The sequence below is a fragment of the Cordyceps javanica genome, chromosome 4, assembly GCF_051103115.1.
Source record: "Cordyceps javanica chromosome 4, complete sequence".
Taxonomy (NCBI): Eukaryota; Fungi; Ascomycota; class Sordariomycetes; order Hypocreales; family Cordycipitaceae; genus Cordyceps; species Cordyceps javanica.
In genome coordinates this window covers 2,527,867-2,547,484 of record NC_139298.1, presented here as the reverse complement: position 1 = coordinate 2,547,484, position 19,618 = coordinate 2,527,867, and the positions used below count along the sequence as shown (strand labels likewise).

Here is a 19,618-nt window from a genome sequence, read left to right as displayed (position 1 = left end):
GGGGGATGCAAACAAACAAAAAAGAGCCTGACGCCTTTAACAACAAGGCTTCCGTGTATCTTTTAGCAAAAATTATGATGAACACGTATCCGAGAAAAGAAGACAAAATGCAAAACCAGACTGTTGCATGCAGGGGTGTAGCTGGGTAGAACAAGAGAAGAAGAAGCCGAGAGCAAAGGGAGGAAGAAAATGTCAAAACGGACCTAAAAATCTGCAAGGGGAAATGGTTGCCGGTCAGTACCTAGGTAAGTAGGTAGGTAGGTAGGTAGGTAGGTGTATGCAGCTTGAAAGAACAGCCGGCTTCGGCCATGGCAGGTGCCGTCAGGTGTAGCGAGCGAGGTGCATTCGCTAATGCGACTGATAAAAGCTTCTGAGATCAATTCACCTAGCATTCAGCTAATGAAGCGAAAAAGGTTTTCTCAATCTCGGGATATCGCAGATCCAGACGTCCAACACGTTTCCAGGTTGTGAGGCAGAAAATCCAAGCGCAAATCGCCCACAAGTGCGTTTGTTTCTGAAAGTTACATTTCCGGCTACGCGATGAAATGGTTGTTCTAGTCTTCACACGAGGTAACACTGATTCTGGGTAACATGAGCATTATTGATTATCCCATAACGCCCACAACGCCCACAAGCCCAATGTCCAGCCAACACAAGTGTATGGGACCTCTGTCGAAACTATTTGTACAGGAATTGTTACATCGCTCCAGGCCTATGCAAATTGCTTGGCGCGCGCCAAGTTGTTCAGCTTTGGCCATTCTGGCCATGCCTAACTCATCTTTATATATATGTTTGCTTGTATATCCGCTGGTGATCGTAATCGGTCGGTGTACTTATTTCTTCTTTCCCTTGACTGGCGCTAGAAACGTGGATCAGCAACGGGGAACAAGGAGAACGTGTCAACAAGGTACTTACCAGCAGCAGGCGGCGCCGACTTCTTCTTTGGATTACTCTTTCCACGAGCCTTGAGTCTATTCGTGAGGAATTAGCCTTTGTGCATCATCTTGGCGCATTCGGTGGACACCTACTCCTCAATGTACTCGAAACGGGCTTCCTCGTCAGGATCCCACGTATCCAGCTCCGGACCAAATTCAGTTTTGACGTCCTTGATCGTGACAAGCTTGCGAGGGTAGTAGGCTGCCATCGCGGGGCCTCGTAGGCGTTGACGCAGGATTTTGTTACCGAGTCGCGTTCCTTCAGGGTTAAATGTCGTCGCAAAGACTTTACATTGTGCCTGGGGCCATTAGCTAATGTGCGGTGGAAATACATGAGTTTGCTCCCCTACCCTCATCAGATCTACTACCCGTGCGCGTGGAACACTCATCGTGGAACATGCGTTGCAAAGTTGCCGTTGCGAGAAAATAAGAAGAAGCTATGAAGTCTGGCAGGTTGCGAAAGGCGAGCAGCTTTCCGCAATTATGGGTCCTGATTGGTTACCGGGGGCTCGGACCCATTTTAAATATAGACCTTGAGAGCGTTGATGCCCTTTTCTTCTGATCATATTTCTTTTTTAATCCGTTGTGCAAATCGAAATAGTAAAATATTTGCTCTATATTTCGGCAAAAATAGGTACAGAAAAGACATGGTAAAGCGCCCTTTATCTTATGATGGCGTCGGTCTTGGCGATGCACCGGAACAACCAGGCAAAAGACAGCAAACGCAGGATCAAAAAGGTCGTCAACTCTCAGACGCAGAGCTCACGGCCCTGAAAGAATTGGCAAATAATTCAGACGCCATTATCTCTGCTTTGCATCAACTGAAACAGTGCAGCGATAGTATCAATGAAGAGCGCAGTCAGGACACAGCACTGTTGGCAGCGAAGCAGAGTCTTGCTAGACTGGCCGACATCATTACACCACAGCTGCAACTACTCTCTCAGGCACCAGCTTCAGGCCCGGAGACCTTTGACGTTTCGAATTCATCATCTTTAAATCTACAAATTCCTTCTATGCACTGTGTGACACCTTGGCGCTCGTCTGAGATGTCGCACGCGCTTCCACCACTACCAGAAGTCAAGGACAGAAAACTCGAGGAGCTAGCTTTCACCCACCCTGGCTTCATTGCCGGAAGTAGCCCTGATAAGCAATACGAGAGGCTGGAATGGTTAGGAGATGCGTACTTGGAACTCATTGCAACCGCGCTCATCGACAAGACATTCCTGCAACTCCCTTCTGGCCGCTGCTCCCAGATCCGAGAGAGGTTGATACGAAATACCACACTGGCATCCTATTTTCGAGAATACGGTTTGGAATCGCGAGCCAAACTACCGAGGGACGTTCTGAATCAGAAAAAGCCGGCCCGGGGCAGCTCAAGCGACAAAGATCTGCTCAAGACACAGAGTGATATGTTTGAGGCCTACGTCGCCGCAGTTATTCTTTCCGACCCAGTTCATGGCATTGAGACTTCAATACGTTGGCTGAAAGCGCTTTGGGGCCGGTCCATAATCGAAGATGTGCAAAAAGCAGAAAAGGGCGAGGCACCGCTGCTTAGGACCGAACATAATGGACGCAGAAAGACTGCAAAGGAAGAGCTGAGCTCTAAGATTGTGGCCAAAGGAATAGTGCTACGTTATGAAAGAATGGAGTCACATAAAAGGGACAGGCACCTGGGCCAAGAACTGTTCACTGTTGGAGTCTACTTGGATGGTTGGGGCGAGCAGAACAAGCTTTTGGGTGTGGGATCTGCTTTGAGCATCAAAGAGGCTGGTCAAAAGGCTGCAGCGGAAGCTCTGCAAAACAAGAAGCTGATGAAGCTGTACGAAGGCAAGAAGAAGGCTTTTGTAGAAGCAAAGGGGGTTGTAATATAAGCATGTGCTTGGGCTATGGTAAGGCTGGAATTTGGTGCAGATACCCTTAGGAGAAAATGGCATGCCTACCGCGTTTGCCGAGCTTTTCTAGAATACTTGTCTTCTAGTACCTTCCTTAAAAGAGATATACACAGGTATTCGAACTTATTGAACAGTATCATGTTCCAATTAAACGCACTGGCCCTTCTCATACTCTGAAAATTCTGAATGCGCATCACCTCGACGTGTTTCACCCCTGACTTGTTCCTCATGGCTCTTTTGGGCAACTCCCCAGGCTTTGCCATCTCCTGACATCTCGCGTCCCTCGATTGCCCCTTTCACTCTCTATGGTTATCGCCTCGAAGGATCCGTCATGACGACGCGCAATTTACTCTCCGGCCCCATCACTTTCTCTTCTGCGACAAATCGGAGCGCCAATGTCTTCACGCTTTACAGTACCCACTGGATAAACTCGCCTTCTACGGCTATATAGAAGGGCATCGCGCTCTTCTGGCAGAGGTGATAGCACACCACCTGGGTACCAAGCCAACCGACATCGAAATTCCCCCCCAAGAATGGTGGCAACATGGATCCTTTAATCTTGTCATGCCGCTCAACGTCAATGTCGACCCTGCGCAGTCACGTATCCCTCATGCTATTCTTCGCTTTCCTCTGCCCTACCGCGTCGGGGAAGTAGCAAATCCCGGCAACTCGGACGAAAAGCTTAACTGTGAGGCGGCTACGTATGCCTGGCTCGAGACGAACTGCCCCTCTATTCCCATACCAAAGCTATACGGTTTTGGGTTATCTACGAATCAAAGGGTGAGCGCCCTTGCCTTCGAATCCTCGTCTCCTAGTCTTATTATTCTACTAGTTCACGAATGCCAGCCTCCTTCCCTGGTGGTCGCGCTGGTTCCACGAAGCACGACGCCTATTTCGGGCGGCTTTTGGCCTCCAGCAACCTTCACAATATGCCCCTCACAATTCTAGCCGTTTCGCAGCCCTTAATATCAGCTATCTACTTCTTGAAACAGTCACTTCTGGGCAGACGCTGCCACAATCCTGGGATGAGAAGTACGATGATGCCCGTCTACAAAAAAGTCACCTCTGTCGGGTTTGCGCCCATACACAGAGAGTTCATGGAGCAGATCAGACGTGAAGAGAAACTACAGCAGTGCAGATACCTGGACACAGAGCCACTCTCGTCTATCATGGAGCAGTCATGGGCCAACAGCACATTTTGGGTCCCTTGGCACTGAGGGATCCGGTGTCTTTCACAGATATCTTTTATGATCGTATCCTGAAAGGCCATTTTGAATTTCCTGATGAAGAACTTGACAATGGCGCATATTTTAGATTCTGTTCCCGTCGTTACCGCCGTAATTTGTCTAGCATCATCGACCGCAAACTAGACGACCGAAAGAGATACATGGAGAGGCTTATAGAAGCCTTTGCCGATGCCGCAGCATAGTCATCTTAAACCGAGCTCGGAAAGCGTAACCATTCACTTTCAGCCACTCTTGCTCCCCGAAGGTGGCATCCTAGGCCGAGTAGCATATTTCCCGGCACCCCTAGCTTTTTGCGCAGAAGTGGCAGATGATGATAGCTGCTTCACTGCGGACAGAGGAATCGGGACAGCAAACACCGGCTTCCTCGTTGCGGTCCCAATATGTACTGAGTAACAGCGGGAGCCAGTGGGGGTGCAGCACGCGAGTTTCACATGTTTGTATAGAGGTAGGCACTAATGTGCTGGTCAAGTCGTACCATCGGGCTCTCAGCGCTGTTTTGGGGGTGGCAGATGCGCTAAACCATGAGCGGCGAGCACCGCTGTCGCGATCTCAGCCGCCCAGCTTTCGCGTTGCTGGGAAGGTGCCCCGAGATTTATTGTTATTATAGGTGCAGCACTAATAAATTCAGTAACTAGCAGTTATTATTAGGGCGTTTACCTAGGTAGGCAAGTAGAGGGGGAGGGGCCAGGCATCGGCGCAACTCAGACTCGCCGAGGCACAACTCAATAAGCGTGTTCTGGGGGTGGCAACCCGGGCTGCTTTATTACTGGAGCTCCTCAGCGGGCCAGCGCATATCAGAACGGGATGGGCTTGCTTTCACTCACCAGACTGTGCGCTTGTCTTCTCCATCACAATTCCCCCAGGCTCATATCCTTACCCTCGCGCCTCTACGTTTTTCTTTACCTTCAATTTTGCGTCCATTGCTCTGGCTAGCTGCCCATTCGACTCGCTTGTCCTCCTTTCTGCCGTGTTGTATCTCTCAGCGGGGGTCCTGACGCCATTGGCACGCTTGTTTGTCCCGAGGTCCCGATAAAATAGGTCTTTGCAGGTTGTCAATGCCAGCACCTCGGGCCGTGGCGACCGCGTGAGATTGATAGCGTCATCAACTCTGAATAATCACATTTTACGTCCCTCGTCAATATGGCGGACTCTGTAGGCACGTCGACTCAACCGGAACCCTCGCATAATTGCGCCATGGACCACTCTTTCGCTACGAACTTGGCTAACCAATCAAAATAGATCGAGTCTTTGTCCACGCCCTCAATACAGTCAAAAAGATTCCAAAGACGGGCGCGTCACGGCCACCGCCATCCGAGCGACTTCGACTATATGGACTTTACAAGCAGGCAATGGAGGGTGATGTGGATGGGGTCATGGAGCAGCCCATGGCTGGTGCAGGCTTGACCGCGGAGGAGCTGCAACGGGAACGCGATAAATGGGATGCATGGAACTGCCAAAAGGGTATAAGCCGCACGGAAGCCAAGAGACGGTACATCGAGGCTCTTATCGAAACGATGCATCGATATGCGACAACAGCGTAAGTTCCTGGACCGCCTGGTCCGAGTTCGGATCAAGATCGACTAACAGACGTGGCAACAGGGACGGAAGAGAACTAGTATCGGAACTCGAATTCGTTTGGAACCAAATCAAACACAACAGCCCTAGTGCGAGCGATTCTTCGCCGCAAGCTGCGGCACCACGACGCTTCACACAACCAATGAGTGGTAGTGATGGCCCTATGAAGATCTTAAGCCCGATGAGCGAACAGGACGAAGCCGAACTACGCTCACAACGGCAGATGGATCTAGAAGACCGCGAAATGGGACATGATGTTAGCGTTGGAAGCGGTCGGTCACAGCGAAAGATGGAGCGCGCCATCACCAAGCTATCCGCCGAGGTGGCAGCCCTGCGTGAGCAGATTTCAACAGGTCGGGAATGGAAATCAAAAAAGGAGCGTAGCTTCCCTTCATGGCTTGGCTGGTTAGTTTGGTCCATCATGAAACACCTTCTCATCGACTGCGTAATTCTATCCCTTATTCTGGTATGGATGAGGAAGCGAAAGGATCGCCGGCTCGAGGACCTCGTGCGTGCGGCACTGACTCTCGTACGCGAATACGTGAGAAATATCGTGCCATCGAGGTGAAAGATTGGCATGGTTTAGTTTCCATTCTGTCTGGCAGAGGAAGCATTCACAAGCAGTCTCGGATAGTCCATGGAGGCGCATATGCAGTGCACTCCGGAAGACCCTGCGTCTCTGGAAGTGACAAGGCAGCCATCGCTACGCAGCAGCAAGTTGTGCAACAGAAGGAAGTGTCGACAATGTCACAAGTGGTCTCATGATGCCGAGCCGAGGGACCGACAATGACACGTTCATCAGCATGTCTTTTTCCAGCGATTACACATGTGTACGAACAAAAGGGCTAGTAGAACGGCATATTTTCATGACTTGGAGTTTTATTTGTATTAGATACCATTGAAAGACTTTTATATAGGAAGCAAGCATATACATGTGGATTTATTTGTCTACTATCCGGGCTTGGATCCTGCGGCCCAGGTACGTATAGTATCACTCATCGTGCCACCACCTCTCCGCAATACTATTCTCACCGCGGCTCATGTCTGAATAGCGTCCGTGTGAGAGAGATCTTTTTCACAGTCTTTGTGGCTGTCCGAATGAAACAGTGCAAGTCTTTGTTCAATGTAGCAAGCGCCGCTATTTTATTGGGCATGCCCGCCTTGTTGCAAACGCCCGCGTTGGGTCGCATCACTTTACTATGTGCATGCATGCAATGCATGCGGCAGACGTTGCCAGCACATCCTCATTTTCGACCGATCTTTTCCCATCATCTTTTTCTCCCCTTTCACACGCAGAAAAGGAACATCCTCTATTTTTTGTCATCTTTTCTAGTCTTGTTACTGAGGCGCGCCAACCTCAGCCACACACGCAGCCATCCATGCCGCCGCCTCCAGGCACGCCAACTTCGCCGAGGGCCATGCGTCGGGCCTCGCAGTCGTTTCCCATCGGCATCGCCCCGAAAGCGGTCTCGCCGGCCAAACAGGATGAGAGCAATCATCCAGGCCGACGAGCTTCACAAGCCGACGAAGACGTGGTCATGAGCAACACCTCCTCCGAGCAGCCCGCACAACCGCCAACGGCGGCAACGTGCCCGACAGTCGCCGCCGAGGCGCCTATCCCACGCCTTCGCTCACTTGTGCCGGCCATCTTCGTCCCGGTATCCAAGATCCTGCCCAGCGAGGAATCCATGCGGCGGTCCGCCGCGCTCGCCGAGACGGACCGCGCCGAGCACATGCGGCAAGCGTTGGCGCGGTGCGACCGGCACGCGGCCGCCGTGCGCGCCAACATTCTGACACTATTCCGCCGTGAAAGCGCCCGTCTGATGAGGCAAGCTGTGCGTGACGAGGAGAGGGCGGCGGCGGTGCAGGGCGTCGCCGTCCGCGAGAGCCTCCACCACCACCACCAGCAACGACGCGCCGCCGGCGGATGGTCCGCATCCTCGGCGGATCTGGAATGCATGCTCGCCAATATGGCCGCACCCGCACCAGCGCCACCGCCTCTACGGACCTCGGTGGCACAGATCCTACAGGGGGGGAGCGGCAAGAGGAACGCGGGGGATGCCATCGGCGACGTGCCGGAGCCGAGCTTCACGCACCGCGCGGCCGCGACGCCGCGCCAGCTGGCCGCGCGCGAGGCCCTCGTGCTCGTCAGCAAGGCCACCACGGAGCTGCGCGGCTATAACGCTCACATCGCCGCCCGAAGGGACATGAGGCGGCGCGCGCTCGACAAGGAGAGGGCGCAGCGGCGCACGGTGGCGCGCGAGGTCGAGTAGGATCGATCCGCGCCGCCGTCGAGCGCCGCCGTCGGCGGCGGCAGCAGCAGCAGCAGCAGCATCAGAGGAGGAGCCGAGGAGGGTCAGAAGAGCGGCCGGGACGGTACCGGCCCGAGGCAGCGGCACGGCGAGAATGCCGAGGAACGGTCGGCAGGCGGCGGACCTCGTGCTGGACGCAAGGAGGATGCACGGTCAAAGCCGCAGGCGGGTGCATCGGCTGCGTCCAAGAAGACGCCCTCATCAAACGCAGCTCCGGTCCAGAGTAAGCATGGCCCGTCACCGAGGCCACAAGCCAGCGCATCAGCTGCGCCGCCGCCGTCTGCGTCTTCTCCGTCGTCATCGGCAAGACAAGCCAAGAGCGGAATTGGCGCGCCGGCAAAACAAGAACCGTTCTTTTCGTCGTCATCAGAACCCCACGTCAGGAGCAAGACGGGCCCATCAACAAAGCCAGACGCGAGGGCGGCGGCGGGAGCACCAGGGCCGGAGTCGACAGCACCGGCAAGCCGCTCGAAACTACAGCCCAAGTCCATTCTAAAGAAGACTTCCAAGTACTGAGTAGGCAGACGGCAGATAAGTGGTCGCGATCAGTTAGGAGAATGTATTTAATTAAAAAAAATTGAATTCACCGTCTCTTCAAGGTTATCTACCTGTCGCCACTGAATCTACCGTCTTTATATGTACAAAGTAAACCCCCCTCCACATTGTAACACGCAAGGAAATGCTTCTTTAATTTTAGTACAGCCGTCTTGACAATTTTTTTATGATCCGTAAGCAACCTGGCCCATGGGTCTATCCTCCTCCATGCCAGGGGCCATGAGGTTTGTTCTGGGGTCGCCGCTGGCTTTGGCGGCGGAGCATCGGGCCATAGTAGGCGAGCTAGTCGCGGGTGTTAGCATTTGTCTCAAGAGCAATGTAGTGACTGTACCGAGACGTACCTTCTTGAAATAACATCGGTAAAGTAAAAGTTCTCAATGGCTTTCTTAAGGGGTGTGCCCGTGGCCTTGGAGCCCTTGTTCTGGTCGACAAGCTGGACTTTGCTCAGCTCCTTGAGGGCAACAGACTCAACAACATCGTAGACGGCGAGAGCAGGGCTAATCATAGACATGCGCTCACGGACAGCAGTGACATCGTCGTAGGGGAGAGGAGCGCCAAGGAACTCGGAGGCAGCACGAAGAATCTTCCAATCAGTGCGGGCAGCGCCGGGCAGCGAGGTAGCAGCGCGGGTCATCTGTACACGGCCTTCAGTGTTGATGTAGGTACCGGCCTTCTCGGTATAAGCGGCACCAGGGAGGATAATGTCGGCGATCTGAGCACCACGGTCACCATGGTGGCCCTGGTAGACAACAAAGGCGTCTTTGGGGATGTCGGCCTCGTTGATCTCATCAGCACCCAGCAGCCAGACAAACTTGGGCTTGGTCTGAGCGACCTCGGCGGACGGGGTAACGAAACCAACTTCGAAGGCACCGGCTCGCGAAGCCTCCCTCTGAAGAACGCTGTAACCATCCCACTCAGGAGTACGGAAGTTGGTGGCATTCTTCTCGACAAAGGCACCAACTGTCTCGTAGAAGGCCTTCGCGTCAACGTGGTCGGTGACACCAGAGCCAACAATGATCATGGGCTTCTTAGCAGCGGCCAGCTTCTTACCGAAGGGGCCAGCAAGGGCCGCCTTCAGCGAGGCGTGATCGCCACCCAAGTGCTCAAACTCGAATGTAGAATCAAAGGTCTCACCAACAAGGCCAATCTCCACGTCAGAACGTAGCCATTGCTTGCGGATACGGGCGTTGAGAACAGCAGCTTCATGACGAGGGTTGCTGCCAACAATCAGGATGCAGTCAGTCTCTTCGATGCCCCAGATGGTCGAGTTAAACAGGTAATTGGAGCGGACATCGACACCGTGAGCAATGGGTGCGCTGCCAGTAGGAGTGTCCAGAGCGAGGTTCTCAGAGCCAAGCTTGTTAGCCATGTCCTTGGCGACAACCAGAGACTCGACCTCGGTCAGGGCACCGGAGATGATCTTGAGCTCGTTGCCCTGGGGTTTCTTCTGCTCCCAGGCACGGGCGACCTCAGTCAGGGCCTCCTCCCAGTCGGCGGGCTCAAATTTTCCATCACGGCGGACCAGCGGCATGGTTAGACGCTGGGTCTTGAGACCGTCGCAAGCGAAGCGAGATTTGTCGTTGATCCACTCCTCGTTAACATCGTCGTTGAGGCGGGGGAGAATGCGCATGACTTCGAGACCGCGGGAGTCGACACGAATGTTAGAACCGAGACCGTCAAGAACGTCGATGGATTCGGAGTGCTTCAGCTCCCAGGGACGGGCGCGGAAGGCGTACGGCTTCGAGGTAAGGGCGCCAACGGGGCAAAGGTCGATGACGTTTCCGGAGAGCTCAGAGTCAAGGTTCTGCTCAAGGTAGGTACCAATCTGGATATCGTTACCACGGCCAGTAGAGCCAAGTTCGGGGGCACCAGCAATGTCGTTCGCGAAACGCACGCATCGGGTGCAGTGAATGCAACGATTCATCGAAGTCTTGATCAGGGGGCCAATGTTCTTGTCCTCGACGGCACGCTTGCCACCAATTTCGTGGAATCGACCGCGGTCGGCACCGTAGCGTAGAGATTGCTCCTGGAGGTCGCATTCACCACCCTGGTCGCAAATGGGGCAGTCGAGGGGGTGGTTGGCCAGGAGGAACTCCATGACACCCTCGCGGGCCTTGTGAGCGAGCGGCGAGTTCGTCTTGACAACCATGCCAGGCTGAACAGGCCAGGCGCAAGAGGCAACAGGCTTGGGGGCTTTTTCGACTTCAACGAGACACATACGGCAGTTTCCTGCAATCATGAGCTTCCTGTAAAATATTTGTCAGCTTCGTTTCGGGGGATCGGGTGTCGCCGGGTCAAGGGCCAATCGTACTCGTGGTAGCAGTATCTATGGATGAAATGTTAGTATTTCTCATTCGTGTCTCTATTGACCAATTGGACGCACCTAGGGACCGTGGCTCCGGCCTTCTCGCAAGCCTGAATCAGGGCCGAACCAGCTGTCACATACGGGTCAGTTTTCGTCGCCTCGCGGGCCCACGGGATCAGTTCCTACCTTCAATCGAGACCTTCTTGCCATCTAGGGATCAGTTAGCACACCCGCCCGGCGTCAATCGCTCGCCATTGATGCACTGCTCACCAATTGTAAGCTCCACCTCGGCGTGGCGCTGAGCAGATACAGAGAAAGCGCGCGAGGCGCCGGCCGCTCGCCTGCCCGTCCGCAGAGCGGAACGAGCCAGAGTGTGTCGAAGCATCGTTTGCCGCCGTGCCGGAATGAATGGGAGATGTGATGAGATGCAGTACGCTGCGGCGGATTAAAGGACTCAGTCCGAGGGACGCTGCGAGGAAGAACTGCTGTCGGTTTGACGGGAAAGGCTCCTCCGCTAGTGTGTTCATCCACGGATTAATTTACAACAGCGCTGATTGGCTGGCTGCGCCAAATGGTGCCTGAGGCACAAACGCATCCACTCGCGCACTATAACGCGGCTGCGAAATTGTCAGCTTTTGCTACTGCTTTTCTTCTCTTCTCTCATTAATTGTACACGGGCACATTTTATTGTAGGTGAGCTTGAGCCGCATCCTGCTTTGCAGCATGCAGCTTCAGTCGAGTCTTCCTCTATCTTGTGCTCCAGATCAAATTGTTTGACGCCGATTATGGAAGCAGGGGAGAGAAATTTTTATCTCAACGAGCATTGCCTCTTACCGCCGGTCGTTACATCTTCAAGCCTTGAAGGGGCCTTTATTTCGTCTAGCTTATCCGTACATTACGTTTATTTTACTTGTAGTATTCTAAGAACTGCAGCTGCATTGCATCGCCCGCTCGAGACGAGGCACGTCCCCAACCCAGCGTTGCTCTTCCTCGCTGTCTCCCTGATACGTTGTACCGTCGAATTCCAAGCCAGACCAGGAATCATTGAACGGGTGCAAAGCCATGTGCATTACGCGATCCAAGACTTTTCTGTCCCCTTCTTTCTCAACACGTCGAATGATTTCGTCAAGAATCCAGCCACGCGGAACAAAATTAGGATTTACCTGCTTCATAGCCTGTATGCGCTCCGCCTCTGCACCTTCAGTGACGCCAGTCCCATCAGGTGACCAGTCTTCGATGACTCTGTCATGCCATTTGGACAGCCAGTTGGAGATACGATCCAACGCATCGCTCTCAGTAGTCGTCTTTGATAGACCTTCGCTGTGGAAGAAGATCTTGGCTGTTTGGTGCCTGGCGTCATCTGTCGCCACTTGCGCTAGCTTGACACTGCTGAGTCGACGAAAGAAGTGGCTAAAGTCAAGCTCGAATGCTTCCAGAGTGTCTAGGGCTTCGGAGAAGAGCACATCAAAGTCGGTCTCCTTGTGTTGTCGCAGGCCGAGGCGAGCGGTCATCAAGCGCTTATACTCTGATAAGAAAGTGTGTTTGTATTCCTCCCCAGCTTGTGTGATGAGTTTTTCAGCTCGCGCGATGACCTCGTCTTCTTGGCCCTTCTTGACACCGTCCGCAATATATGCTTCGTCATCGACGGCAGATCCCATGCCCATCAGCTCCCCGAGAGCCTCGCCAAGTCGGACCAAGTTCCACCAAATGATGGTCGGCTGGTTCCGATAGGAGTATCGTAGCATGGCATCGTCATGGTTTGGTGTATATGACGGATCGAAGTTATCCATAAACGCAAACGGACCAAAGTCGATAGAGAGTCCAAAAACGGAGGTATTGTCCGTGTTCTGTGAAGCGAGTTAGTACGAGACAATATGCGTTTAGGCTATAGCACGCACCAAAACTCCGTTCATGAAGCCATATGCTTGCCATTGCGCAACCACCAAGGCATTCCGTCGTACGATTTCTCTGTACAGTCTGGTGTACCTGTTTTCGGCCACATCTTCAGGCCCTTCGACAGTCTTGTCCGAGACACCACGAGAGGGCTCCGGCCCATCTGCAGGTTTATCTGGATTTCCCAATCGCCCAGGCAGTTTATCCCAGCCTCCAAAGACATCATTTGCGGTGTAGGCGGACAGTTCTCGAACAAGCTTACGGTCGCCACGGGATCGCAGGAGATCAAAAGTCCCAAGGCGAAGCCAGGACTGGGCAAAGCGCAGGACGATTGCGCCCGGCTCTACTCTTTCACGGAGGACCCTGGACTGAGGTAAAAGAGTCAGGGCTAACGCGCGAGTGGTGGGGATGGAAAGGGCGTTCAAGGCCTCGGAAACGACAAACTCGCGGATGCTGGACCTGAGAACGGCCTTTCCATCGGCAAACCGTGAGTATGGTGTCAGGCCTGCACCTTTGAGCTGCAGCTCGTAACGGGTATCAGTAGCCGGGTTGTTGGTCTCGAAGAGAGAGATGGCTCTGCCGTCCCCGAGCTGTCCGGCCCATTGGCCAAACTGGTAGCCGCCGTAGCACTGCGCCCATGGGTAGCCGCCTTGGAGCTTGTCCTCGTCCCATCCGTAGAGTTTGTTTCCCGCGACAAACTGTTGAAAGTCTTCCGTAATCCTTTCGTCGCTCTTGATGGCGAGGTCGCGCATTGCAGCGGGACTCACGGCGAGCAGCTCAGGGTCCTCCTGCTTCTCGGGACGCACCCACGTGAAGAGGGCGTCACGAACCATGCGCGGCCCAATTTCATCCCGGGGCGTCTTATGCGAAGCGGCTGGGGTGGGATACAAAGAGTCGGGCGTGAGTTTCGAGGTGAAATTCCAGGACTTGGGAATGTCCTTGAGCGGCTTGCCCTCGTACGAGAGCTGGCGCGCATTGTGCGCAGTGCCGCCGTTAGCCATGCGGGAAAAAAGGGGTGGTGTTCGCGAAAAAGCCCTGCAAAGGCTGTTCCTGCGAAGCATCAACGGCAATTTTGGTACTGCAAGAATTGCTAGTTGCCAAAAGTCGCGAAGGATCTCCCTATATAATGATATGTATTTGGAATCTTGCCCATGACGCAACCTGCAAGTCAGAGTGGCGAGCGGCGTTTTAGCTCACAGCTTCCCCGGTGCCGTAGTAAGTACCTTTCTTTATTATTAGGGCGGCAGGACGGGCGACGGCTACCTGACGGCTCGACGGTGGTGCGGAACCGAAAGCCGTGCCAGCTTCGGTGGGTACAAACCCGACGCATATCCGACAAGAGCCAGGAACTATAGTCGGAGACACGACTGATGCGCTTGCGGATGCACGCTGTCGAGTCTCGTTTCTCTTTCTCGGCAGTTGATGGAGGCTGTCGGGTCGAGGCCGCAGACGGACGGCACCGTTATTCTTCCGTCCTCGGATACCGCTGCGCAAAGAACGCCGACCATTGTCCTGTCGCCATTCGAATTGGATAAAATTACGGTGAAAATGCTGTCATTCTATCATGCACTGATAAGATTTTGCTGCTGCGCTCGAGCTTTTGTCAATTGAGATTACATGTTTGAGAAGTAAATAGCTTGATTGCTACCCCCCAACAACACCCTATGCAGGTAATGAAAAAAAAATCAATCGAGGTGATAGCTATTATATCAGTTCATCTTGAATAAACTAGAACAAGATCAATCCGCAAACGAAAGCTATCTTCACACAAGTCTTTGTTTGTTTTGGCACATCTGGTCTGGTCTCTGCTTACAGCCGGGTAGAGTGACGCTGCCCTCTCCAGAGAGGCGCGAGTGCTGCCTAGAAGCCAGCCCACCTCTGCCGTGTCACGCTAATCCATTTTACATCACACAACCAACCACAGAGAACCTGGATTTCTTCCTATAAGTAGTATTCACAGAGCCTCACCTGACGACCAACCCATACTTTTGACATTCAGATTCGAGTCGCTCCGTTGGCTCGAAGCATCGACGCCAACCCGGCCATGACCACATCCAGGGTGCTCAAGATACCACAGAACGATAACGACAAGGAGTTTGTCTTGCTACAGGCATCGTCATCCGGCAAAAAGCCATTGGATCTAAAACTGGTCGGAACTGAGGGTGAAGCGCCATACGTGGTGAAAAGTAGGAGCTCTCTCCCAAGGCCCAGTCACTGCAGTACGCATTGCTAACCTACATGCTGCACAGTTAAGCATGGTCGCACATCTGCTCTTAAAGTGAAGAACAGCCCTTTAACGGACTCCGAGTGGGAGTCCACCCTGGAATCATTCTTCAATCAGCGGCCCTTGAACAACATCAATGCGACTGCTACCGTCCAAAGCGAATCCTCAATCACCATCACCATCAGAAAGCAGGTACAAGGAATTACAGTAAGAATCTTGCATCCTCCGAATAGAGTCACCATCACTAACGGGACACACTAGCAACGGCTCGGTACGATTACTCTGTCTCATGACGCCAACGAAGCAATCGAATTGCTTGAATGGTGCGCCGCCTCAGCAGACGCCGTCGTCGCAAGCAATGAGGCGAATGCGCAAGCCCAATCAAAGGCCACCCAGCTGGAAGCATCGATCCATCAGCTGAAGGAGCAGCTAGAGGAGCTGTTGAAAGCAAAGGACGAAGACGAGACTGCGCTCTTGCGCAAGTTTCGGGACTTGCTCAACGAGAAAAAGGTCAAGATCCGGGAGCAGCAAAAGGTCCTGGCGTCGGGCTCCTTTTCGACCGCCAAGCAGCCAGAGGGGCCCGGAGAGCCGTCACCGGAGCCGGAATCCGGAGCCACCAAGCCCAGGGCGGCCAAGGGTCGGAAGCCCGCCGCCTCTCGGGCCGGCAAGAGGAAAGCGGCCGCGCCCGTCAAGGAAGAATCGGACGACGAGGATGCCCTGGAGGAGGACGTGCCCGAGGAGCCGCGCATTAAATCGGAGCCAGAGGACACCACCGACGAGGGCCACACGACGGAGGCAACGGCCTCGGTAGACGGCGACGACGATTCGGATGAAGAAATGGCAGACGACGGCCGGGATGAGAACGAGACTGCGCCGCCGGCGCCCCTTGACCCAAGCCCCCCCAAAAAGGCCGCAGCAGCACCGCCGCCCAAGAGAGATCTCCCATTCGTGAATAGGAAACCGAAGGGGACCCCAAAGCCGGCGGTGCCTGCCGACGGTGCAGATACAGATTCGGATGATGAGCTGTAGAGCAAGGCCGTGTATAGCTAGCGTATTTCGTCAAATTCAGCATGATATTACATACGAGACTATGCATCCACGCGCTTCCCAGGCCAGAGCCCAGTTTTGGCCTTTTATAATTGCCTTTCTAAATTGCACTCTATGGAAAAACCCACTCCTTCTTCTCGCCGTTTCCCCCTTTAGCGTCTATCATCCGCGGCAAACTTGTCGGGCCAGAACGCACGAAAGTGCTTCTGTTTGCCGAGCTCGGCCACGTCCTCGACCTCCTTCGGGGTGAGCTTGAACTGGGGCACGAGCGACACGACGCGGCGCATGCGCTCCGCGTTGCTGGACGTCGTCAGCGTCACGATGCCCTGGTCGACGCACCAGCGCAGGCCGACCTCGGCCTCGCCGACGCCGTACTTGGCCGCGAGCTCCGCCCACCGGGCGTCGACCGGCCCGCCGCGCGCGCGGACGAGGGGCGCCAGCGGGCTGTAGGCGGCGACGGCGATGCCGTGGGCGCGGTGGAACGCGAGCAGGTCGCCGTGCTGCAGGTACGGGTGGAACTCGATCTGGTTGATGGCGGGGACCACCTTGGCCGTCTTGAGGATCGGCTCGAGGTGCTCCTGGAGGAAGTTGGAGACGCCAATGGACCGCGCCCTGCCCGAGGCCTGGATGGCCTCCATCTCGGCCCACTTCCGCTGGAGGGCCTCCTCCGAGCCGTCGGCGAACCAGGGACCGTGCAGCAGGTACAGGTCGACGTATTCGACGCCGAGCTTCTTCAGGGAGGCGTCGAAGCGCTCCTGCGTGTTCGTCTTCTCCACGGCCGGGAGCTTGGTGGTGATGTAGAGCTCCTCGCGGGGCACGCCGCCCTCCTTGATCGCGACACCCAGCTCCTCCTCGTTGCCGTAGACTTTGAAGCATCTGTCAGCTATTGCGCGTTGCGGAGAGGCGGAATACGTCCGAGTGAAACACTTGCCCTCTGCGCCGTCTAGATGGCGGAACCCCTTGGCAATGGCCTCCTTAGTGTACTTGACTACATTCTGGTCGAATTTGCCCTTGGCGCTCGCAGCTTTGAAGTTTGCCGTGCCTAGTCCGTACCCCAACTATTGTAGACCGTGCTGTATCAGTACACGCGCCGCTGCCAAAAAAGGTGAGTTGCGTTTTCAGTTGCACGGACCATGGGGATGGTGGTGCCATCGTTGAGCTTGAGCTGCGGGATCGTCGACGTTTGCTTGGGCGAGTTGCCCGAGGCGTCTGGCGTGAAGGTTGCGCTGATGGAATTCATGATGCGTGGTCAAAAGATATATGGTTGGTATATGTCTCACGAAGTCGCAAAGGAATGGCCACCGCGACTCGATGTGAAACTGCTCAAGGCGAACCAAGCAGCGGCCCCGCTTGCCGTGGGGGTCGGCGATGACGCTATCCATAGCTTTCGCGTTAAATCCGAAAAGGCAAATGGAACCTTGTTCGGTAGGTAACTACATGTTGACCGTGTTTCGAGAGTCCAGTCTTGTTAGGACGCGGATGAGAAGCGCTTAGGAACAGGCGGCCAGATCGTGCTTCTGCAGGTCGACAAGGTAGCGCCTACAACAGTACATCAACCAGGGCAAAGGATCGGGCAAATCACCTCATAGTAACTGAGGCTCTGTAAATCCTGTGGTTGGATTTATAAGAATAAAAAATGCTCAGAATAAAAGAGTAGATCGAGAAGTAAGTTTTTTATAGTATAAAAAGATTAGAAGGTATATGATCAGTTCATTTTCGTTGTAATATATTATTCTAGAAAAGTATTTTATTATAACCATATTTCTATTTTTAGCTTATTATTTTTGTTTATATAAATCCCACACCGTTATGACTTACGCCCTAGACCGTCTTACTTTACGACTAGATTTATATGATCATCATGATAGTATAGCTATGCACTATCTCAGTTATTAGGTCCCTCTACAACGTTCCATCATGGACAGCGGTATGCCGACAAGCTCGGCGGCGATCCGGGCCAAGTTGCTCGACCATGACGAGATGAGCCTCTTTTTTGACACGTCGCGCTGCCGACGGCAATTTACTGCCTCCGTCGTGGAAGCACTGTTTCTGATGATCGTATTAATTCATTTTTAGTTAAATAGTTTACCTTATTTATCAGCTCGCTCCTCATCTAAGCTTTTTTAGGAGGAAGGCTGTCATTATATCTCTATACCATACTACAGCCCTAGACCGACCATGACACCCAAGTTCTTGGTCCTCGGCTACCGAGCGTAGTAGATACTCTCTGCATGTGGCACTTAAACGATGGAGATGCAGACTTTCCCAAAGTGCTTTCCTGACCACTGGTATTCGTAGGCCTCCTTGACTTGCTCCAAGCTAAACACCTTTTTGTCGATGACCGGGCGAAGTTTGGGATCGGCCTCGATAGCACGACACATGTCCTCCATCTGGACTCGAGAGCCAACCATAAACCCTCGGGCGATACATCCGTGGCTGAGGCAATCCAAGAAGCCGGGTTCTTCCTGCGCCGTCCCGCCGACATAGCCAATGATGGAGATGACACCGCCTATGGCAATGGCCGCCAGGCTCTGTTTCATGGACGTGGCGCCAGCGACCTCAATGACGTGGTCAACGCCCTCTCCGCCAGCGATTCTCTTGGCTTCGGCGCCCCAGTCGGGGTTCGTCTTGTAATTGATGATGTGATCTACGCCGAGGTCCTTGAGCAGGGCAATCTTCTCCTCGGAGCCCGTGGTGGCAATGACACGCGCGCCAGCGGCCTTGGCGAATTGGATGCCAAAGATGCTCACGCCGCCGGTGCCCTGCGTGAGAACCCATTGGCCGGGCTGGACCTGAGAGCCCGGGAGCCCATAGAGCGCGTTCCACGCGGTGAGCCCGGCGCACGAGAGGGTTGCGCCCTCCACCGCGGAAAGACCAGACGGGAGCCTGACGAGGCCCTGCTCGTTGAACGCACCGTAATTTCTCAACGTACCGTTCAACGAGGCCCCGAGGCCAGACGTGTCCCTGATCCGAATGCTGTTGCGCCCGCCGATATGCGCCTGGTTGAAGAGGGTGACAACCTTGTCGCCGGGATTGAAGCGGGTAACTTGTCTACCGATGGCAATGACTTCGCCAGCGCCATCAGAGCCAGGGACGACATTATCGGCAACCGGGATTGGGTAAGTGCCTTGGGCGATTGTCAAGTCTCGATACTGTGTATTGTTAGTGCCGTTTTGGTTTTCCCACGAAGGAGGAAGAAGGAAGGGTGCGAGGCAGGTTTCTCCGACTCACGTTCAATGAGGCTCCTTCCACTGTTGTAAACCAATTAGTGCCGGTTGTGGACGACGATGATGTCACAAGACTTACGCTTTACTAGCACCTCACTATCGCCAAGAACTGGGAGCGGCTGCTCTGAGAATTCGAGCGACTTAAACTCGGGATCCGTGCCGCGAACATGCCACTGCTTAACGGTGGTTGGGAGTTTAGTGAGTGACATGGTGGTTCCGGTCTGTGAAAAGTGGCGGTATCGCTATTGGCTCAAGGGCTTCGGCGTATTTGTTCCTCTTGTAAGTGCAGCAGGACTTTGGGGGGCATTTATTCTTGAAAATGAAATCCTCCCCTTCTAGATAACTAGCTTAGAAATCCAGAGTGGGTTGTGGATCGGGCAAGCGACATTGTCCTGGTAACTAACCT

General features: G+C 54.0%; 10 protein-coding genes across 10 annotated transcripts; 4 read left to right on the top strand and 6 right to left on the bottom strand.

Moving 5' to 3' along the window:
- Positions 1-833: 833 nt before the first annotated feature.
- Positions 834-1,144, bottom strand: V2A60_006658 (mitochondrial 37S ribosomal protein mS33; the record flags this gene model as incomplete). The annotated part of the gene is made up of 3 exons (XM_083257951.1): positions 834-859; positions 916-971; positions 1,029-1,144. 3 exons carry the CDS (start codon positions 1,142-1,144, stop codon positions 834-836), a joined length of 198 nt encoding a protein of 65 aa, XP_083114077.1.
- A 438-nt stretch (positions 1,145-1,582) lies between these two features.
- On the top strand, positions 1,583-2,806 carry V2A60_006657 (ribonuclease III; the record flags this gene model as incomplete). The annotated part of the gene is made up of 1 exon (XM_083257950.1): positions 1,583-2,806. The coding sequence occupies one exon, from the start codon at positions 1,583-1,585 to the stop codon at positions 2,804-2,806; it is 1,224 nt and encodes a 407-aa protein (XP_083114076.1).
- Positions 2,807-3,391: 585 nt separating this feature from the next.
- On the top strand, positions 3,392-6,217 carry V2A60_006656 (acyl CoA binding protein-domain-containing protein; the record flags this gene model as incomplete). Its single annotated transcript, XM_083257949.1, has 3 exons — positions 3,392-3,515; positions 5,314-5,611; positions 5,674-6,217. 3 exons carry the CDS (start codon positions 3,392-3,394, stop codon positions 6,215-6,217), a joined length of 966 nt encoding a protein of 321 aa, XP_083114075.1.
- Positions 6,218-7,028: 811 nt separating this feature from the next.
- On the top strand, positions 7,029-7,922 carry V2A60_006655 (uncharacterized protein; the record flags this gene model as incomplete). The annotated part of the gene is made up of 1 exon (XM_083257948.1): positions 7,029-7,922. One exon carries the CDS (start codon positions 7,029-7,031, stop codon positions 7,920-7,922), a length of 894 nt encoding a protein of 297 aa, XP_083114074.1.
- An 83-nt stretch (positions 7,923-8,005) lies between these two features.
- On the bottom strand, positions 8,006-8,452 carry V2A60_006654 (uncharacterized protein; the record flags this gene model as incomplete). The annotated part of the gene is made up of 1 exon (XM_083257947.1): positions 8,006-8,452. One exon carries the CDS (start codon positions 8,450-8,452, stop codon positions 8,006-8,008), a length of 447 nt encoding a protein of 148 aa, XP_083114073.1.
- A 228-nt stretch (positions 8,453-8,680) lies between these two features.
- Positions 8,681-11,206, bottom strand: V2A60_006653 (NADH-quinone oxidoreductase subunit G family protein; the record flags this gene model as incomplete). Its single annotated transcript, XM_083257946.1, has 6 exons — positions 8,681-8,798; positions 8,858-10,762; positions 10,828-10,842; positions 10,900-10,951; positions 11,008-11,031; positions 11,092-11,206. 6 exons carry the CDS (start codon positions 11,204-11,206, stop codon positions 8,681-8,683), a joined length of 2,229 nt encoding a protein of 742 aa, XP_083114072.1.
- Positions 11,207-11,741: 535 nt separating this feature from the next.
- Positions 11,742-13,715, bottom strand: V2A60_006652 (uncharacterized protein; the record flags this gene model as incomplete). Its single annotated transcript, XM_083257945.1, has 2 exons — positions 11,742-12,668; positions 12,720-13,715. 2 exons carry the CDS (start codon positions 13,713-13,715, stop codon positions 11,742-11,744), a joined length of 1,923 nt encoding a protein of 640 aa, XP_083114071.1.
- Positions 13,716-14,758: 1,043 nt separating this feature from the next.
- On the top strand, positions 14,759-15,967 carry V2A60_006651 (uncharacterized protein; the record flags this gene model as incomplete). Its single annotated transcript, XM_083257944.1, has 3 exons — positions 14,759-14,900; positions 14,964-15,145; positions 15,200-15,967. 3 exons carry the CDS (start codon positions 14,759-14,761, stop codon positions 15,965-15,967), a joined length of 1,092 nt encoding a protein of 363 aa, XP_083114070.1.
- Positions 15,968-16,137: 170 nt separating this feature from the next.
- Positions 16,138-17,225, bottom strand: V2A60_006650 (NADP-dependent oxidoreductase domain-containing protein; the record flags this gene model as incomplete). Its single annotated transcript, XM_083257943.1, has 3 exons — positions 16,138-16,850; positions 16,911-17,043; positions 17,118-17,225. 3 exons carry the CDS (start codon positions 17,223-17,225, stop codon positions 16,138-16,140), a joined length of 954 nt encoding a protein of 317 aa, XP_083114069.1.
- A 1,000-nt stretch (positions 17,226-18,225) lies between these two features.
- On the bottom strand, positions 18,226-19,421 carry V2A60_006649 (zinc-dependent alcohol dehydrogenase family protein; the record flags this gene model as incomplete). Its single annotated transcript, XM_083257942.1, has 3 exons — positions 18,226-19,137; positions 19,217-19,236; positions 19,292-19,421. The coding sequence occupies 3 exons, from the start codon at positions 19,419-19,421 to the stop codon at positions 18,226-18,228; spliced, it is 1,062 nt and encodes a 353-aa protein (XP_083114068.1).
- Between the last annotated feature and the right edge of the window lie 197 nt (positions 19,422-19,618).